Raw genomic sequence first — 16,604 nt, forward strand, 5'->3', positions numbered from 1 at the left:
AAGGTCTTCTCTTCATTTGCTGGGACTTAGTCTACACTGGCCCAGTTTGAGCTCGACTGACTTCCACTCTCACCCTGGTGCAATAGACCTTTCCTGCTGACCTTCTAAGTTGTCTTGAGCTGGAAAATTGTTTCGCTTCATCTTTTGGTGGATTTTTTTTTCTCAGAGCAATGAGGGTTAAGTGACTTGCCCCTGGTCACACAGCTAGTAAGTGTCAAGTGTCTGAGTTCAGATTTGAACTCAGTTCCTCCTGACTCCAGGGCCAGTGCTTTATCCACTGTGCCACCTAGTTGCCCGCATGGATTCTGCCCTTCTAAAATCTGTTTTGAATCGTTATTTAAAGGTATTTGTAGGTGTTTGGGAGAGAGCTTAGGTGATTCTTGCCTTTTCTTCTCCATATTGGCTCTTGTGCTAAACATTTAATGTTTTTTGGCAAAACCCACTCTTTCCTCCCAAATTTCCCTATTATACTATTGAGGTTATCATTATCCTTCTAGTCATCAAGATTCACAAGCTCAGGGTTATCTTTGACTCTTTATTCTCTCTGACTTTTCATAATTAATTCAATTGACAAATCTTGTTTTTCTGCCTTCACCCATGGGCTCTTCTCTCTACTCACACAGCTACCACACAACAGTAGCCTCCTTATTGGTTTCCCTGTCCCAAATTACTCCCCTTTTCAATCCATCCACCACACAGTTCTAGTCTAACTATGTCAATTCAGTTAACTCTAAAAGCTCCTTATTGACTCTAGAACCAAATGTTATTTAACATTTTTCACATTCTTTTAAATTTCCATTTTTATATGTCTTATAATATATATAATTATTATCACAGTACACGCATATGTATGTAACTTGCAAATAAGTAATATACACATGAAGAGTATGTGCTCAAAATTTTTTTATTGATGGGATACACTATCAAAAATGTTTACAGTTTTTTTCCTGTTTATCCTTCCTCTCTCCTTAAGGGGTGCTACATCAATTGTCTACAAATGTATCCAGAAAGGAACACAGAAGCCTTATGCTCTCAAAGTGCTAAAGAAAACAGTAAGTACATTCAATTATTTATCTGAATTTCTAAGGGACTGCTAGGAATAGAGGAATCTGGGGGGTGGTCTCAAAAAGATCATGGGAAAATAGAATCTTATCCCTGGCTGACTGTTTGAATATTGGTCATATTGAAAAACAACAAAAAAAAATTATCTGATAGGAATGTTATGGATCTTCAAAAGGAATATGTGGTCTTATCTCTGTTTTGACTAAAACAATATTCATATTTTGGAGTACAGAAAAAAGCAACTTTGCATATGTAATGGAGGCTCTATCCTCAGAATATGTACAATGTATTTTGCCTACAGCCAAATCACAGGAAGAGGCTTGGTGAGCCTGCTACTGGAATTTCATAATGACATATAATCTAAATATGCTCATAATCTATATAAGTATATATATATAGAGAGATATAACCTATATCAGATTACCTGCTGTCTAGGGGAGGGGGAGGGAGGGGAGGGAGGGAGAAAAATCTGAAATTGTAAAGCTTGTATAAACAAAAGTTGAGAACTATCTTTACATGTAACAGAAAAAATAAAATACCTTATATGTAAAAAAAAAAATACTTGAAGACAATAAATAAATAAATAAATAAATATGCTCATCATCGATCAGATACAGTCAGAATGTTTCTGATCTAGTATACATGTAACAAAGAAATGGATTTTTAACTTAACTGTTTAATTGGAAGTAGGAATACATATAGAATATTCTGATAGTAATAACTTGTTTGGTTTTTCCACTTTCCTTTCAATTGCATCCAGGAAAAAAAGAGATTTGATTTGTTCCCCCATAAGTCTTTTGTATTTATACTTGTCCTGACTTAGTAGCCAATCAGAAAGGTCCTTTCCTCACCACAGTGTCAATGGGGAGAACAGTCATAGAATATTTGTGTGTATTTTAAAATTCATGTTGGGTATTGCTTCAAGCTGACCATTTTGTACATACTTATAAGGGTTGGTCTCTCATTGTCCAGCTCCCATTACACTTAATAGTTATGATCTTGAAAAGTGATGTGTGGAAGAGTGAGGGCAGCCTAGAAAAATTTCTAACTCCACCAAATAAGATACAGCATCCACATATATACACATGCACATACAAATACCTGAAACAGGTGAGACTATATCTCAATTGACAATGTAAGATGTTAGAAGAAATATGAAGTTTTTGAAAACCATTTGATGAACTGGAGTGATATTGCATAGGAGGCATGCTATGATAGGCTGAGAAAATATGGTCTTGCCCTGAGGTCAATGTATAAAATATTGAGCCAGTTCTACAACTAAGAGATTTAAGCAAGGAGATTTAAACCAGGAGAAATTGCAGTTCTGGCTAGGCTCCTGAGAAGTAGTTAGTAACTCTGTGTGTGGGGGTGTGTGTGTGTGTACTTGTATATAGGGGAGAAGTAGAATATAGGACCTGGCTCTCAGCTTTGGTATCATTTCTAACTCTTTTTGCCAGAAGAGTACCTTGTGCCCATCAGAGCACTATAGAATATAGACTTTTTAAAAAATGTATTTTAAAAAAATTTATGGAACAAAACATACATATACAGAACATAGTATAATAAAAAGATAATTGCACATGAAACTGCAAATCTACTATGTATAACTTGCTATTCCTTTTAAATATACAGCAAAATTATCATGTAAATGTATTAAAAAAAATGTTCTCCCCCCCAGAGATGTCTACCATTAGAGACACACACACATATATACATACACGCACTTATTATATATATATAATATACTTATATAAGCATATATTATAAACTTATATATACTTACATATGTAAAATTATTCTATACATCTATTTATCAGTCTTTTCTCTGGATGCAGATAGCATCTTTCTTCATATGTCCTTTATGGTTAATTTGGGTATTTATAATAGTCAAAATAACTTATTCATTCAGAGTTGTTCTTAAAACAATATTGCTGTTGCTGTATACAATATTCTCTTGGTTCTGCTCATTTCACTTTTTATTATTTCATGCAAGTCTTTCCAAATTTTTCTAAGATCATCAAGTTCATCATTTCTTATAGCACAGTAATATTCCATCGCAATCATGTATCACAACTTGTTCAGCCATTTCTCCAACTGATGAGCATCCCTACAATGTCCAGTTTTTTGCCAATACAAAGTTGCTATAAACATTTTGGAACATATAGGTTCTTTTCCTTTTTCCCTAATCATCTTTGGAAATAGACCTGGAAGTGTAGACTTTTTCATTAGCATCCTACTCCTAGGAGTGCTTCCAGAACAGCTAGTGTAGTGTCTGCATTGGGAGCCAAGAATAGATTTGACTTGACATGAGAAATTAGTTTAAATATTCTATAAGAAAGCAGTATTAGCAGAGACTACCCAGGATATCAAAGTGGAAGAAATAGCGTAGCTTGGTTTCCTTAATAACTATTCCAACAAAAATTTCAGAAGAGTGCCAGACCAAATAGTAATCAGAAATCTAAAAAGAAACCAAAGTGTGTTATCTTTCAAGCACCAGATCACAATTAAACCCACAAATAATTAACTAGGTCAGGTACTATGGAACAAGGTGGGCCAGAATCACAAAGCTAGAATAAGGAGTAAAACAAGGCCACACTATTTTCTTCCTAATCCAAGAGAGGGGATTGGGATCTTGCATATGAAGAAGAGGTGTACAAATTTGTCTTTATGACCAAGGAAAGGCTGTCTTAGATTCAGCTATTGAGCCCAGGGATAATACCAGTCACTCTACCCCAAGAGAAAGGATTTAAGAGCCAGATGTCTGGTGTGGAATAGGGTCAGTGTACTGTCATTCTAACCCAGGAGAGGGGTTCTTGCCTCAGAGCCAAATATCTTGGAGAAGCATAGAAGCAGTTTTTCTGCTGTGACTTCAGCAGCAGGATCCCACATAAGACATCCCAAGGCAAGTAAGACTCATACAAAGTTACAACATACTCAAAAGAAGTAGATAGAATCTACCCTAACCTAATAGAGTAGAAGCCCAAATCTGGGAGGTAAGGCTAGAAGAATGAATAAAAGAAAAAGAGTTATTAAGATTCTAGGGATGTCCAGGACAGGAATGCAAAAAAAAAAGAGAGAATAATTCCAAAATATATATAAGCAAAGCCTCGAAGAAAAACACAGCTTATTTGAAAGATCAATTAGAAGTCCTAAAAGAAATGACATAGGAATTTTTTTTAAGTGAGGCAATTGGGGTTAAGTGACTTGCCCAGGGTCACACAGCTAGTAAGTGTTAAGTGTCTGAGGCCGGATTTGAACTCAGGTACTCCTGATTCCAGGTCCAGTGCTCTATCCACTGCGCCACCTAGCTGCCCGACATAGGAATTTTAAAGTGATTTTACAATTGAAATGGGAGCACTGGAGGAAAGAATTGGAAAAGAAATGATATATATGCTGGAGAGTTTTGAAAAAACAATTAATAGTTTGGCATAAGAGATATAAAATCTTAACCAAGTAACAGATTTCATAAAAATTATAATGGGCCAAACAGAAGTAAATGTTTCTATGAGAAGATAAGAAAATTTTAAAATAGTCAGAAAGTTGAAAAAAACTTATAAAAACATAAGGGGTTCCATATAAAAACCAACTGACTTAGAAAATAGATCAAGGAGAGATAATTTAAGAATGGTTAGACTACTTGAAAGCCAATGCAAGAAGAAGAAGGAGGAGGCAGAGGAGGAAGAGGAGGAAAGAAAGGAAGGAAGGAAGGAAAAGAAAAAGAAGGGGGGAAAAGCCTAGATATTTCAATGAAAGAGAACTGCCCACATCTATTAGAAATGAGGGGTAAGGGATAGGGTTGGGAGGGAGGCAAAGTGAAAATAAAATACACTAGTTATCTTCTGGAAAAAAAACAACACCCTAAAACAAAACCTCCCTGCAGCATCATAGCCAAAATTCAGAGCTTTCAGGACAAAGCAAAACCACTTCAAGCTGCTGGAAAGAAAATATTCTAGAATTGAGAAACCATAGTCAGGATCACATAAAATTTAGCAGATACCACTTTAAAGAGGAGAAAAGCAAGGATTATAGTATTCCAAAAGGCAAAGATATAGGCTCATAATCAAGAACAACTTAACACAGAAAAACCGAGTATAATCCTTTAGGGGAGAAATAGGTCTTCAGTGAAATATAAGACTTGCAGGTATTCCTAATGAAGAGACCATCGCTTAGGATTGTTGTTGTTCAGGCATTTAGTTGTGTCCTGCTCTTCATGATCTCATCGATCATATAATGCGAGACCCATCTGTCCTCTACTCTTTCCTGAAGTCTGTCCAAGCTCATATTCATTGCTCTCATGATGCTATCATCCATCTCATTCTCTGCTGTTCACTTCTCCTTTTGTCTTCAATCTTTCCCAATATCAGGGTCTTTTCCAATGAGTCCTGTCTTTTCATTATGTGGCCAAAGTATTTAAACTTCAGCTCCAGTATTTGACCTTCCAATGAATCGTCTGAATTAATATACTTTAGCATTAACTGATTTGATCTCCTTGCTATCCAAGGGACTCTCAAAAGTCTTCCTCAGCACCACAATTTAAAAGCATAGATCCTCTGATACTGTTTCCCTATAGTTCAGCCCTTACTGCCTTTCAATGCTACTGGGGGAAAAAAAAACAGCTTTGGCTAATACAGACTTTTGTTGGCAAGATGACGCCTCTGCTTTTTAGTATGCTGTCCAGATTTTCCATAGCTTTCCTTCCAAGGAGCAAGCAAATAGCTTTTAATTTCATGGCTGAAGTCACCATCTGCCTTTTTTGAAAGTGTTGAAACTTTCTGTAGAAAAAGTTCCCAGTTTTTTGTGTTGGGTTTTTTTTTTTGGTCTGTTCTAAAAGCTTTATCTCTTAAAGCTTGAAAGTTTAATCAAAGGGTCAGTGGAAGTTGCTGTTCATTGGGAAGACAAGTTTAACATCAGAATCACAGTAATTACAGATACAGAGAGATGATTTGGGTATGAAGTTTCAACAGTTAAGTTTACACAGTATTTCAAATTCTAAAGATTCTCCCTGATAGCAAGGATGTCTAGTTTTAGCAGTTATCCTGGTCCAGGCATTTTCACAAAGATATTAAAACCAAGTTTTTGACAGACCGAATTCTTAGAAAGGATTTTCCCTCCTAATTAGCCAGGAGATAACCCAGAGGGATGTCTCTAGATGGGAGTAGATTGGATCAGGAATAATTTTGCTTCTGAATCTACAGATTGCCACAAACCAGAATTACCAGAATTATCAGAACCTGAGGGATCCCATAATGATCATTGACTACTCAAAGCAGACTTGAGATGTTAGATGTATATCATTAGTCATAGGGACCCTCCTCAAGATTTACATCAGACCAGACCCAACAAGAACTACCCAGAAATTTAGACAGGAAGGGTAGACAAGACAGTATAAATGACAGACAACCAGACAGAGAGGTCTTCTGCTTATTTCCCCATAAGAAATAAAGTGAAGGTGCATAGGGTTGGGATGAATTTTAGTTTTAGCTCAAGTATTCACCTAGAAAAAAATAATGTTACATGGTTAAAACAGTAAGCTCTCAACTAATCTCTTGTTTTTGAGTTCTGGCTCATAGCACCATGCTCCTCACAATATCAGTGCTGCTTCCTAGGTTATTCAGGTGCAAGAGATAGACAATATAAATAAATATACAAATGACTTGTCTCTGCAATTTCCTAGGTAGTACTTCAACTTCACTGGTTAGTCAGTTTTTCCTACTCATAAATCTCCCTAGATAAAATCTACCTTGTGGGTGCTGGAGAGTTCTTGGACTGAAAAACTCTATTTTGATCTAGCCTAGACTGTTCTACCTGGAGTGCCAATAACTGTGACAGAAATGTCTGAAGATTCATTGATTAGGTACTGCTATAAATCATATAATCAGTGACACAGAGATAGAAGGGAAAAACACAGTTTGTTATATTCACAAGGCAGACTTCAGTGTATAAAAAGTCCGTGAACCCCAAGCATCAGCTTCAGCAACTTTATATAGGTTTTGGTTACATAAACAGGATGTAACTTGTTTCTTGATGTCTCATAAAGCCATTAGCTTCCACTTGCCCAATTCTAATTTTAAAGGGATTATTTTCTTCAGTGAGTTTTTGTACCTCTTTTCCATCTGGCGAATTCTGCTTTTTAAAGAGTTTGTTTCTTCAATGAATTTTTGTCCTGCTTTTTCCATTTTGTTTTTTTTAAGGTATTTTTCTTCAGAATTTTTTGTGCCTTTTTACCAAGCTGTTGACTCTTTTTTTCCTAATTTTCTTGTATCACTATCATTTCTTTTCCCTAATTTTCCTCTACCACTCTAATTTGATTTTTTTCAAATTCTTTTTGAGTTCTTCCAGGAAATCTTTTTTGGACCTGTGACTAAATCACATTTTTCTTTGAAGATTTATATATAGCTGTTTTGTTTTCTTCTAAATTTGTGTCTTGATCTTTGTCACCAGAGTAATTTTCTACAGTCAGGTTCTTTTGTTTTTGCTGTTTGCTACATTTACTAGCCTATTTAGTGACTTAAAACTTTATGTTAAAGTTGGGCTCTGCTCCTGAATGGAGGTGCCATTGTCCCAAGTTTCAATTTTTTTTGTGTGTATTGTTCTTTTTCAGAGCTAGTTCTGGGGGTTTGTAGGTTTTTGGTTCTCCCAAGGCAGTATGATCTAAGGAGAGGTGTGGTCCCTACTCTCCTAGCCTGTGCTCTGATCCATTAGTCACTACCATGGCATTATGACCAGGGCCCCTGCACCCCTGAAGCCACAAATGCTAGTGGCCTAGTGCTCCTCTTAACTCTGGGACTGTGACCCAGAACTGTGTGTGGGCAATATAACAGGGTCCTGCTCTCAGTGCCAGCAAAGGGTTCCCTGTAATCTCCTTCTGACCAGTTGTCCTACCTCCTTACTATCTGTGGGTTGAAAGCTTCCAAAAGTATAGCTGCTCCTGATCTGTCACCAAGGTCTGCCATTGGCATCCTGGCATTGCTTGCCCTGCATGGTCTGTGTTGGGCTCCAGGTATCCAGTACCCCACTGAGATAGACCTTTCATGCTGACCTAAGTTGTCCTGAGCTAGAAAATTCTTTTACCTTTTGTTGGTTTCTGCTACTCCAGAATTTGATTTGAAATGTTACTTTTAAGTTGTTTGGGAGGGAAATTTTAGAAAGCTCGGGTTAGTCCCTGTGTCTACTCTGTCATCTTAGCTCTATTCCAAGCAATTTCCAAAGCATTTTAATGTTTACAAAATTTTCATTGTGTACCTTTTCCATTTCTTCTTCTCCTATTGCATCAAACATGTCTAAGAAAACAGCAATATAGTAATTCTCTAAATTTCTTCATAGAAATAAAAAATGCCAAAAAGTAATGGAATATAATTATTAAATTTTTTCCCTAGGCCCTTATTGTACAAACTAGTGCCTTTTTGGAGGTCTGTGATAAAATCTAAAGTATGAGACTTGGATGTATTGACTGACAACAAAGCATAGTGCATTTAACTTCTTACTGAAGTTTAGAGTAAGGTAATTGCTGGCTCAAGTTCATTTTCATTATAGTGTTAAAAACAGAGGTGAAATATCATTGGTAGGCAAAACACAGGAGTCATAAAATACTACATTCATAACCTGATTTAGGATATGTGGCATCATGAGCAATGATTCAATCAATAAGCACTCCTTAAGAACCTACACTGTGCCAGGTTCTGTGCTAGGCCTTGTCGATACAAAGAGGAGAATGGAAAAGTCCACGCCCTTAAGGGACTCCCTTCTCTGAGTTTTGAGTAAAGTGGGCCATTTGTAAAGTAGGGATGACATCATGCAAGAGACTTTCAGCTCCATATAGGGACAAACTTCCTAAAATCAGAGTTGTCCAGAAATAGCAATGCTTGGAGAAGTAGGCCATGCTTAGAGGCAGTAGATTCTCCACTATGGAAGAACTTCCACCAGGAGCTGGGTGATTATTAGATCCCTTCGGAGATTCTTTTCAATGCTGAGGTTCTCATACTGTGATAACACAGGAAGATGCTGAGAGGAAAGCCCCATGTAAATTTTAAATTGCTAAAGAGATGTGAGTTGGTGTTATTTTCAATTTTACTTTGTAGGTTTCAAATGGTATGAATCAACATGCAAGCTATCAGCAAGCACTTATTAAAGTCTTTTTATCGAGTACTGTGCTAGGGATTCAATGAAGAGAAAAAATAGTGTTTGTTTTCAAGTAGCTCACAATCTAATTGGGATAGAAAGTGTACAATCATGTACAAACAAGATATATACAGAAGTTAAGGATTTAAGTTGAATTTTTTTATAGTTTCAGTTTTCCCTAGACACTATTCTCCTTATTCAGGAGAACTGGAAGTAGAATGCTAAGGAAGGTTGTATTAGGAAGAACTTTGTAAATGTGAGCTAATAAAAAAAAATGGAATTGATCTCATGATGTAGTGAGTTTCCAATCACTGAAAATTCTGAGGAAGAGAAAGAATGAAGATTGATGTGTGTTGTAAGATGGATTAATATGCTGGAAAGGGAAGTCAAACTAGATGTTCTCTGAGGTCTCTTCCATCTTTAGACTATTGTGAGAAGTAATGTGATATAGTGGAATGAGTACTGGACTTAAAATTAGGAGAGCTGGGGTTTTGGTTTTTTTTGTTTGGTTGGGTTTTTTTGTGGCGGACAATGGGGGTTAAGTGACTTGCCCAGGGTCACACAGCTAGTAAGTATCATGTGTCAGTGGCCAGATTTGAATTTAGGTACTCCTGAATCCAGGGCCGGTGCTTTATCCACTGCGCCAGCTAGCTGCCCCAAGAGCTGGGTTTTGAACCTAGCTATGGCTAGGAACTTAATTCTTGCTATGTGATTGTAGTAAAACCATTTAATCTATCTGTTCTTCAGTTTTCTCATCTGTAACAGGAGTATAATGTTTATATTATCTAATTCACAGGATTGTTGTAAAGAAAATGTTTTTTTTTTAATATCTTAAAGTCCTCTGTAGATATAAGCTGTTATTAATCTATGGGATCTAATCTTAAATCCTCAAAAATGTTGTAACATCAGATCATGTTTCATCTTTGTGGAGACTAAATGCCTTTCATTTTTGCCTTAGTCATTTACTCCATCAGGGGTTTACCAAATTCTTTGAGGTTGCACTTATCTCAATCACCAGGTTGGCAAATCAAGGAAAAACAAAAAGTAACCCTTATAAAAAACCACTTCAAGCTCAAAAACCGTATCATGATCATTTCTTTGATATAGGATATAAGTCCTATATTTTTCTCAGGAAAAAAAATAACATAAGTGGAAAATTAAAGGTTGTTTTCTTGTGGCAGTTATTTGAATGAAAAACTCTTCCTTGTGGACAATAAAAGAGTAGCTCTGTGTTTCCACTGCTTAATGTCAGCCTATCCTATTTAGTCATTCCTCATAAAAATTAAAGAATGTGTTCCTATCTGCAAGTAACAAAGTGGTAAGGAAATGTATATCAAAATTTTCAATCTTCACAGGCATCATTGAGTACTGCCAGGACCCTGCCGTGTCTGAGAGCTCTTTTCGATTTCTAAATAAAGGCAGATTTTGCTCTTATGCTTCCAATCTTACTGTCAAGGTGGCTTGAGAAAGCCTACCCTTTATATTATGGCAACACTAAGGAGTCTGTGGTAAAAATGACTTCAGAAATAGATCTAGGAACTTTGATGATTTGCTTGTTAGATATTAGGTGGGGAAATGTTACAAGGCTTTCCTTGGAATTTTTCCATCACAACTCATTGGTAGACACCTCTCTGTTCAAATGCCCACCCAAACATCAACTCTAAAACTTGATTTACATAAGATTATAAGATTTAGAGCTGGATGGAGACTAAGAAGTCATGGAGTTCTTTCATTTTACTAATGAAGAAACTAAGGTCTAGGTAAGTTACATGGCTTGTCCAAAGTCTTTGACAGAGATGGAATTCAGACTTCTGATTCTAGATCTACTTTTATTGGTATACCTTTTCTACATTCCATTACTGAAAGTTAATTGAAAAAGTAAGGATCCAGCCAAAAAATAATCATCATTTGTTAGAAAGTGATAGCCATTTTTTATTCCTATGCACTCAGAAGAACTAAGTTATAATTGCAGCTCTACCACATATTAGCTGTGTTATCTTTTTCCCCTAATAATAAACCTTTTTATTCATAGTTTTGAGCTCCAAATTTTATCCCTCCTTTCCTCTCTCTCCCCCATCCCTGAGGTAGTAAGCAATCACATGTGGGTTATACATATGCAATTATGTAAAACATTACCATATTAGTCATTTCATACAAGAAAACTTGATTAAAAGAAAAAATGAAAGTGAAAAATAGTATGCTTCAGTCTGTGTTCAGTGTCAGTTCTTTAGACGTGGATAGTATGCTTCATCATTAGTCCTTTGGGGTTGTCTTGGATCATTGTATTGCTGAGAATAGTTAAGTCATTTACAATTCTTCACTGAATAATATTGCTGTCTTTGTGCATAACATTCTCTTGGTTCTGCTCACTTCACCATACATCAGTTCATACAAGTTTTTCCAGGCCTTTCTGAGATCATCCTGCTTGTCATTTCTTATAGCATAATAATATTCCATCACCATCATATACCACAGCCTGTTTAGCCATTCTCCAATTGATAGGTAGTCCTTTGATTTCCAATTCTTAGCCACCACAAAAAGCTGCTAGAAATATTTTTGTACAAATAGGTCTTTTTTGGGATGTTTTTGGGGTATAAACCTAGCAGTGATATTGCTAGATCAAAGGGTATGTACCGTTCTATAACTCTTTGGGCATAGTTCCAAATTTTAGCTGTGTTATCTTAGGCAATTCCCTTCTCTACTCTGGGTCTCAGTTCCCTTGTCTGCGGAATGAGGGAATGGATTAGATCAGAAATTCTTAATGTGGGGCAAACAAAATTCTAAGGGGGTCCATGGATAGATTTTGGGGGTGGGGTATAAATTTGGATGGGAAAATTTTTTGATAACCAAAAAAACTGATAAAATTTGGATAACTTCAATAAAGTTTCCTTTATAATCCTATGCATTGTATTTTATGCACTTAAAAACATTATTCTGAGAGAGGATTCATAGACTGATAAGGAATCCATGACACAAAAAAAGGTTAGGAAATTCTGAACTTTAAGGACCCTTGCAGCTTTAGATTTATGATCCTATGAAGTCTCAAGCACAATAAAGTACTTGGTGTTCTTTGGGGGCCACAAGGGAGAAAACTTATGGAATAGACTCTCTCTTTCTCTCTTTTGGAATAGACTCCCTTTAATGTTTTGACACAGCGGTGATATTTTCCTTAGGAATGCTTTTCATCAGAAATCTTTTCTATTTCATTAAATGTTCATTTTCCCCTGTAGTTTTGCTGGGTAAGTTATTCTTGGCTGTAATTCTGTATCCTTTGCTTTCTGTAATATAATGTTCCAAACTCTCTACTCCTTTGCTGTAGTGGCTGCTAAACCACATCTGATCCTGACTATGACTGTTTGGTATTTGAATTTTTGATTTCTAGGTGTTTGCAGTATTTTCTAGTTCTAGAAGTTCTGGATTTTAGCTATAGTGGTCTTCAGGTTTCTTTCAGGAGATGAGATGATTGGTGTATTCCTTCTTTACTCTATGTCTCTAAGGGATCTGGACAGTTTTCTTTTTTCTTTTCTTTCTTTTTTTGTCCTGGTTTTCAGGAATTCTTATTTTTTTTCTCCTTGACCAGATCACTTATTTTTGTTATGAAATACCTTGCATTTTCTTCAACTTTTTTAGGTGTTTTGATTTTGTTTTAATATTTCTGCATGTCTCATGGAGTCATTGGCCTAAATTTGGTAGACTCTAATTCTCCAAGAGTTTATAGCTTGGGTATGCTTTTATATCTCTTCTGTCAAACTATTAATTCCCTTTCCAATTCTTTCTTCCATAACTCTCATTTATTTTTCCATTTTTTTCTCTAGTGCTTTCATTTCATTTATAAAAGCATTTTAAAGCCTTTGAATATGCTTTCTTCATCTCTTGAAGGAATTCTAGTTGAATATGTGACCAAGCTTTGTTTTTCTTTGAGACTTTGCTTGCAGTTGTTTTGGAGTAATTTTTTCTCTTTTGGGTTTATGTCTTGAGTATCCCTGTCTCTGTTTTATGGTGGGATTCTTTTTTTGTTTGCTCATTCTTCTAGCCTACTTCCTGATTTCAGATTTGATATTAGGGCTAATTTCTGCACATTTCTGAAGGGAAGGTCTGGGCTGATCCTGATGTTGCTTTCTTGGGGTATTGAGTGTTATATTGTCCTACAATCTCAGAGACATTTCAGGCTTGGAACATGAAAGCTTTCAGTATTCTAAAATGATCTGAACCAGAGCAAAGTCTAATTGTTTTTCCCTTGATTTGAGCTCAACCAGATCCTGATCTGACTTTGGGTGTAAGCAACAGTAAATTGCTTCTAGACTCAGTCACTATCATTCAGCGGGAGGACTCTGCTGGTGCGGAATGATAGAAGAGCAGTTCACTTTTGGTCTGTGGTTTCTGTCCTTGTTATTCTTCTTCATGTTTCAGACCAGGCTAGGACTAGAACTGAGACCCTGCTCTATTCTTGGGATCTGAGAAACACAAATGTTTTTTGCTTCAGAACTTGTTCCTTTATAGATACACAACTCATGAGCTGTGGACACACCTTACTCTGGAATAGCTCCCATGTGTACAGCTCCCCATCTCAGCTGGCCAGGGATCTGTGACTTGGAACTTGGAACTGTGATAAAGCTGCCAGTTGGCATCTCCTCCTCCACTCTGTGCTCAGTTGATGCAGTATGGATCTGGGACTTCCTCTTGTCTCAGTTTACAGCCTCTCCCTGGACACTATCCCCAGGTCTGCAGACAAGTCCCTGGTGTTTGCAGAACCCTTAGTCTTTCTCTCTATGTTGACCTGAACTGGAAAATGACTCAAGGTGACTTTTTCTTGGATTTTTACATCAGGATTCACTCTGTTTTTTTGAGGGAGAGGGGTTGGGGGAAATCTACTGTCTTCTAGAATAGACTCTCCTTGTCACATAACATTTAACCTAACTGAGACTTCTGGAACCTTGATCTGGCTGTGAGGGATTAAAAAAAGAAAGTAACAAAAAATTTTATAGTACAGCTTTCATTTCTCAAATTCAAGATTCATCTTCATTTGAATTGTGTGAACTATCTTCTTTCTTGCCCTTATTATATAGTTCTTGAATAGAACTCTATGTATTCCTCACTTTTTTTTTTTTTTTTTGGATTCACCTTGCCTTTAGAGGCAGCTGGTAGGGCAGTAGATAAAGTGCTAGGCTTAGAGTCAGGAAGACTTGAGTTCAAATGTGGCCTTGGACACTAACTAGTTCTGTGACCCTGGGTAAGTCACTTAACATGTGTTTGCCTCAGTTTCCTCAATTATAAAATGGGGATAATAACAGCATCTACCTCTCAGTGTTGTTGTGAAGATTTAATGAGACAATACTTGCACAAAGCACTCAGCACAGTACCCAACATATCGCAAGCACTTTAGAAATGCTTATTCTCTTCACTCATTAACCATATAAGCTCTTAAAGGACTGTACAAATTTTTAGGCTCCTCCCATATCTTCTAGAATGCCTAACACAGTATAGCTGCTCGGAGTAAAAACTCAGTGATAGTGATTGAAAGATTATTCTTGGAAAGTGAGGGAGCAGAAAAACTAAATTAATTGGGTTCACTGAGTGTTTCATAAAGGGAGGTAAGGAAAATAATGGACTAAACAGAAAATTCTACCCATAAATCTGATTGAAAGAAACCATGTTGGGGCAGCTAGGTGGTGCAGTGGATAAAGCACCAGCCCTGGATTCAGGAGAACCTGAGTTCAAATCCTGCCTCAGACACTTTACACTTACTAACTGTGTGACCCTGGACAAGTCACTTAACCCCCATTGCCTTGAAAAAAACCCCAAAACCCAAAACCCAAAACAGAAAGAAACCACGTTTGGGACCTTCTTCATGGCAAAGTTAGTGAAGCAGTCTCCAAAGATTATAGATAATTGGTGTTTGGGCATATAAAGATTCATCTCCTTTTATTTTTATTAATCTGAAAAGGCATCAAGCAATTTAGTTTAAGGTTAAATAAGTTGAATAAGGCCTTTCTATCAATTTTTCTCTTCTCTTAGAAGTCCTCTCACATCATCCTTTCATATTATTTGTCATTTAGATAACATCCATAGATTATATTATCTTTTCCCCTTTTCTTAGCAAGATTAAATTATCAAAGCTATAGATTCTTTGTACGTAAAATTTTTATGAATATGCTTTCTTCATCTCTTAAGATGAAAATGATCAATGGATGCAATCTGGCATTCTTTCAGATAAACTGGCAATATATAATGACTCAAGGATAATTAGCATGAATTAGGAAATCTCTATTAATACTATATGCCCCGTTATTATCATAATTGTCTAGTGTTTTGATACATATTAATACTGTCTTGAGTATAAAGATAATATGAATATCCTAGAGATATGTGTAATTTGTTAATAGATACTATCTGAATAGTCACTCCACTTTTTATCTCCTGCTTTGCTTGGTTTCAATTCTAGGGAACGAGATGCCTTTTTCAATTCTAAACTCAGCACCACACAGCTAACTCAAGTCTTGATTAACACCACCTCCCTGGGTCTCCTCTCCTTTTTGTTTAGAGGGCTGGAGGATGAAGTACCAAAGTCTTTCCAGTGCCTGCCTTCATAGAGGGCAGAAATTGGACTTTCAACTCTCTTCACTTTGCATCTGCTTCTCTTCCTGGTTTGAACTTCACAGAACAAGATGTTTCTTCTCTGGGTACACCCTGGTATCCTCCTTAACCCTTTCCACTTTCCTTCCTCCTTTTGTGCAGTGACCCCCTCTTTAGAGTGTAAGCTTCTTGAGGGCAAAGACTGTTTCTTTTTGTTAATTACATCTCAATACCTAGCACAGTGCCTGGCACATAGTAGGTGCATAATACATGTTTATTGCATAGGATTGGACCTTGGATGGGATTGAAATGATCTTGGATTCTAGTTGTTAAAAAGCACTGGAGGGGCAGCTAAGTGGTGCAGTGGATAGAGCACCGGCCCTGGAGTCGGGAATACCTGAGTTCAAATCCGGCCTCAGACACTTAACACACACTTACTAGCTGTGTGACCCTGGGCAAGTCACTTAACCCCAATTGCCTCACTAAAAAAAAACAAACTAAAAAGCACTGGACACAAAGTGGGGGAAAATGTAAAAAGAAACAGAACTGGTTATCTCTAAGCTATAGGAGTGGCTGACTTTGCTTTAAAACTAGAAGTCAGAGTTCAGTAGAGGGGCCAAGATACTGCTATTAATCACGAAGAGAAATCACAGGAACTTCTGGACCTACCTATGATGTCTCCCACTGTTGCCAGCTTCACCTAGGTACTATTGCCTTTGATCCTTTAATACAGTAAAAAGTTTCTGTGACAGAGATTTCTTTTAACTTATATTTATTCTGTATTTTAGGTAGACAAAAAAATAATTCGAACAGAAATAGGAGTCCTTCTTCGCCTTTCACATCCAAACATC

The 16,604-nt window shown here is 36.7% G+C and overlaps 1 protein-coding gene across 1 annotated transcript in view; it reads left to right on the forward strand.

The window, feature by feature from the left end:
• CAMK4 (calcium/calmodulin dependent protein kinase IV) overlaps positions 1 to 16,604 on the forward strand; it is a 216,875-nt gene that overhangs the window by 57,307 nt on the left and 142,964 nt on the right. The window contains exons 2-3 of the mRNA XM_043974969.1: positions 974 to 1,052; positions 16,542 to 16,604. Of these exons, the coding sequence (XP_043830904.1) occupies positions 974 to 1,052; positions 16,542 to 16,604 (142 nt within the window). The remainder of the gene's footprint in view (positions 1 to 973; positions 1,053 to 16,541) is intronic.

The sequence above is a fragment of the Dromiciops gliroides genome, chromosome 1 (assembly GCF_019393635.1).
Source record: "Dromiciops gliroides isolate mDroGli1 chromosome 1, mDroGli1.pri, whole genome shotgun sequence".
Classification (NCBI taxonomy): domain Eukaryota; kingdom Metazoa; phylum Chordata; class Mammalia; order Microbiotheria; family Microbiotheriidae; genus Dromiciops; species Dromiciops gliroides.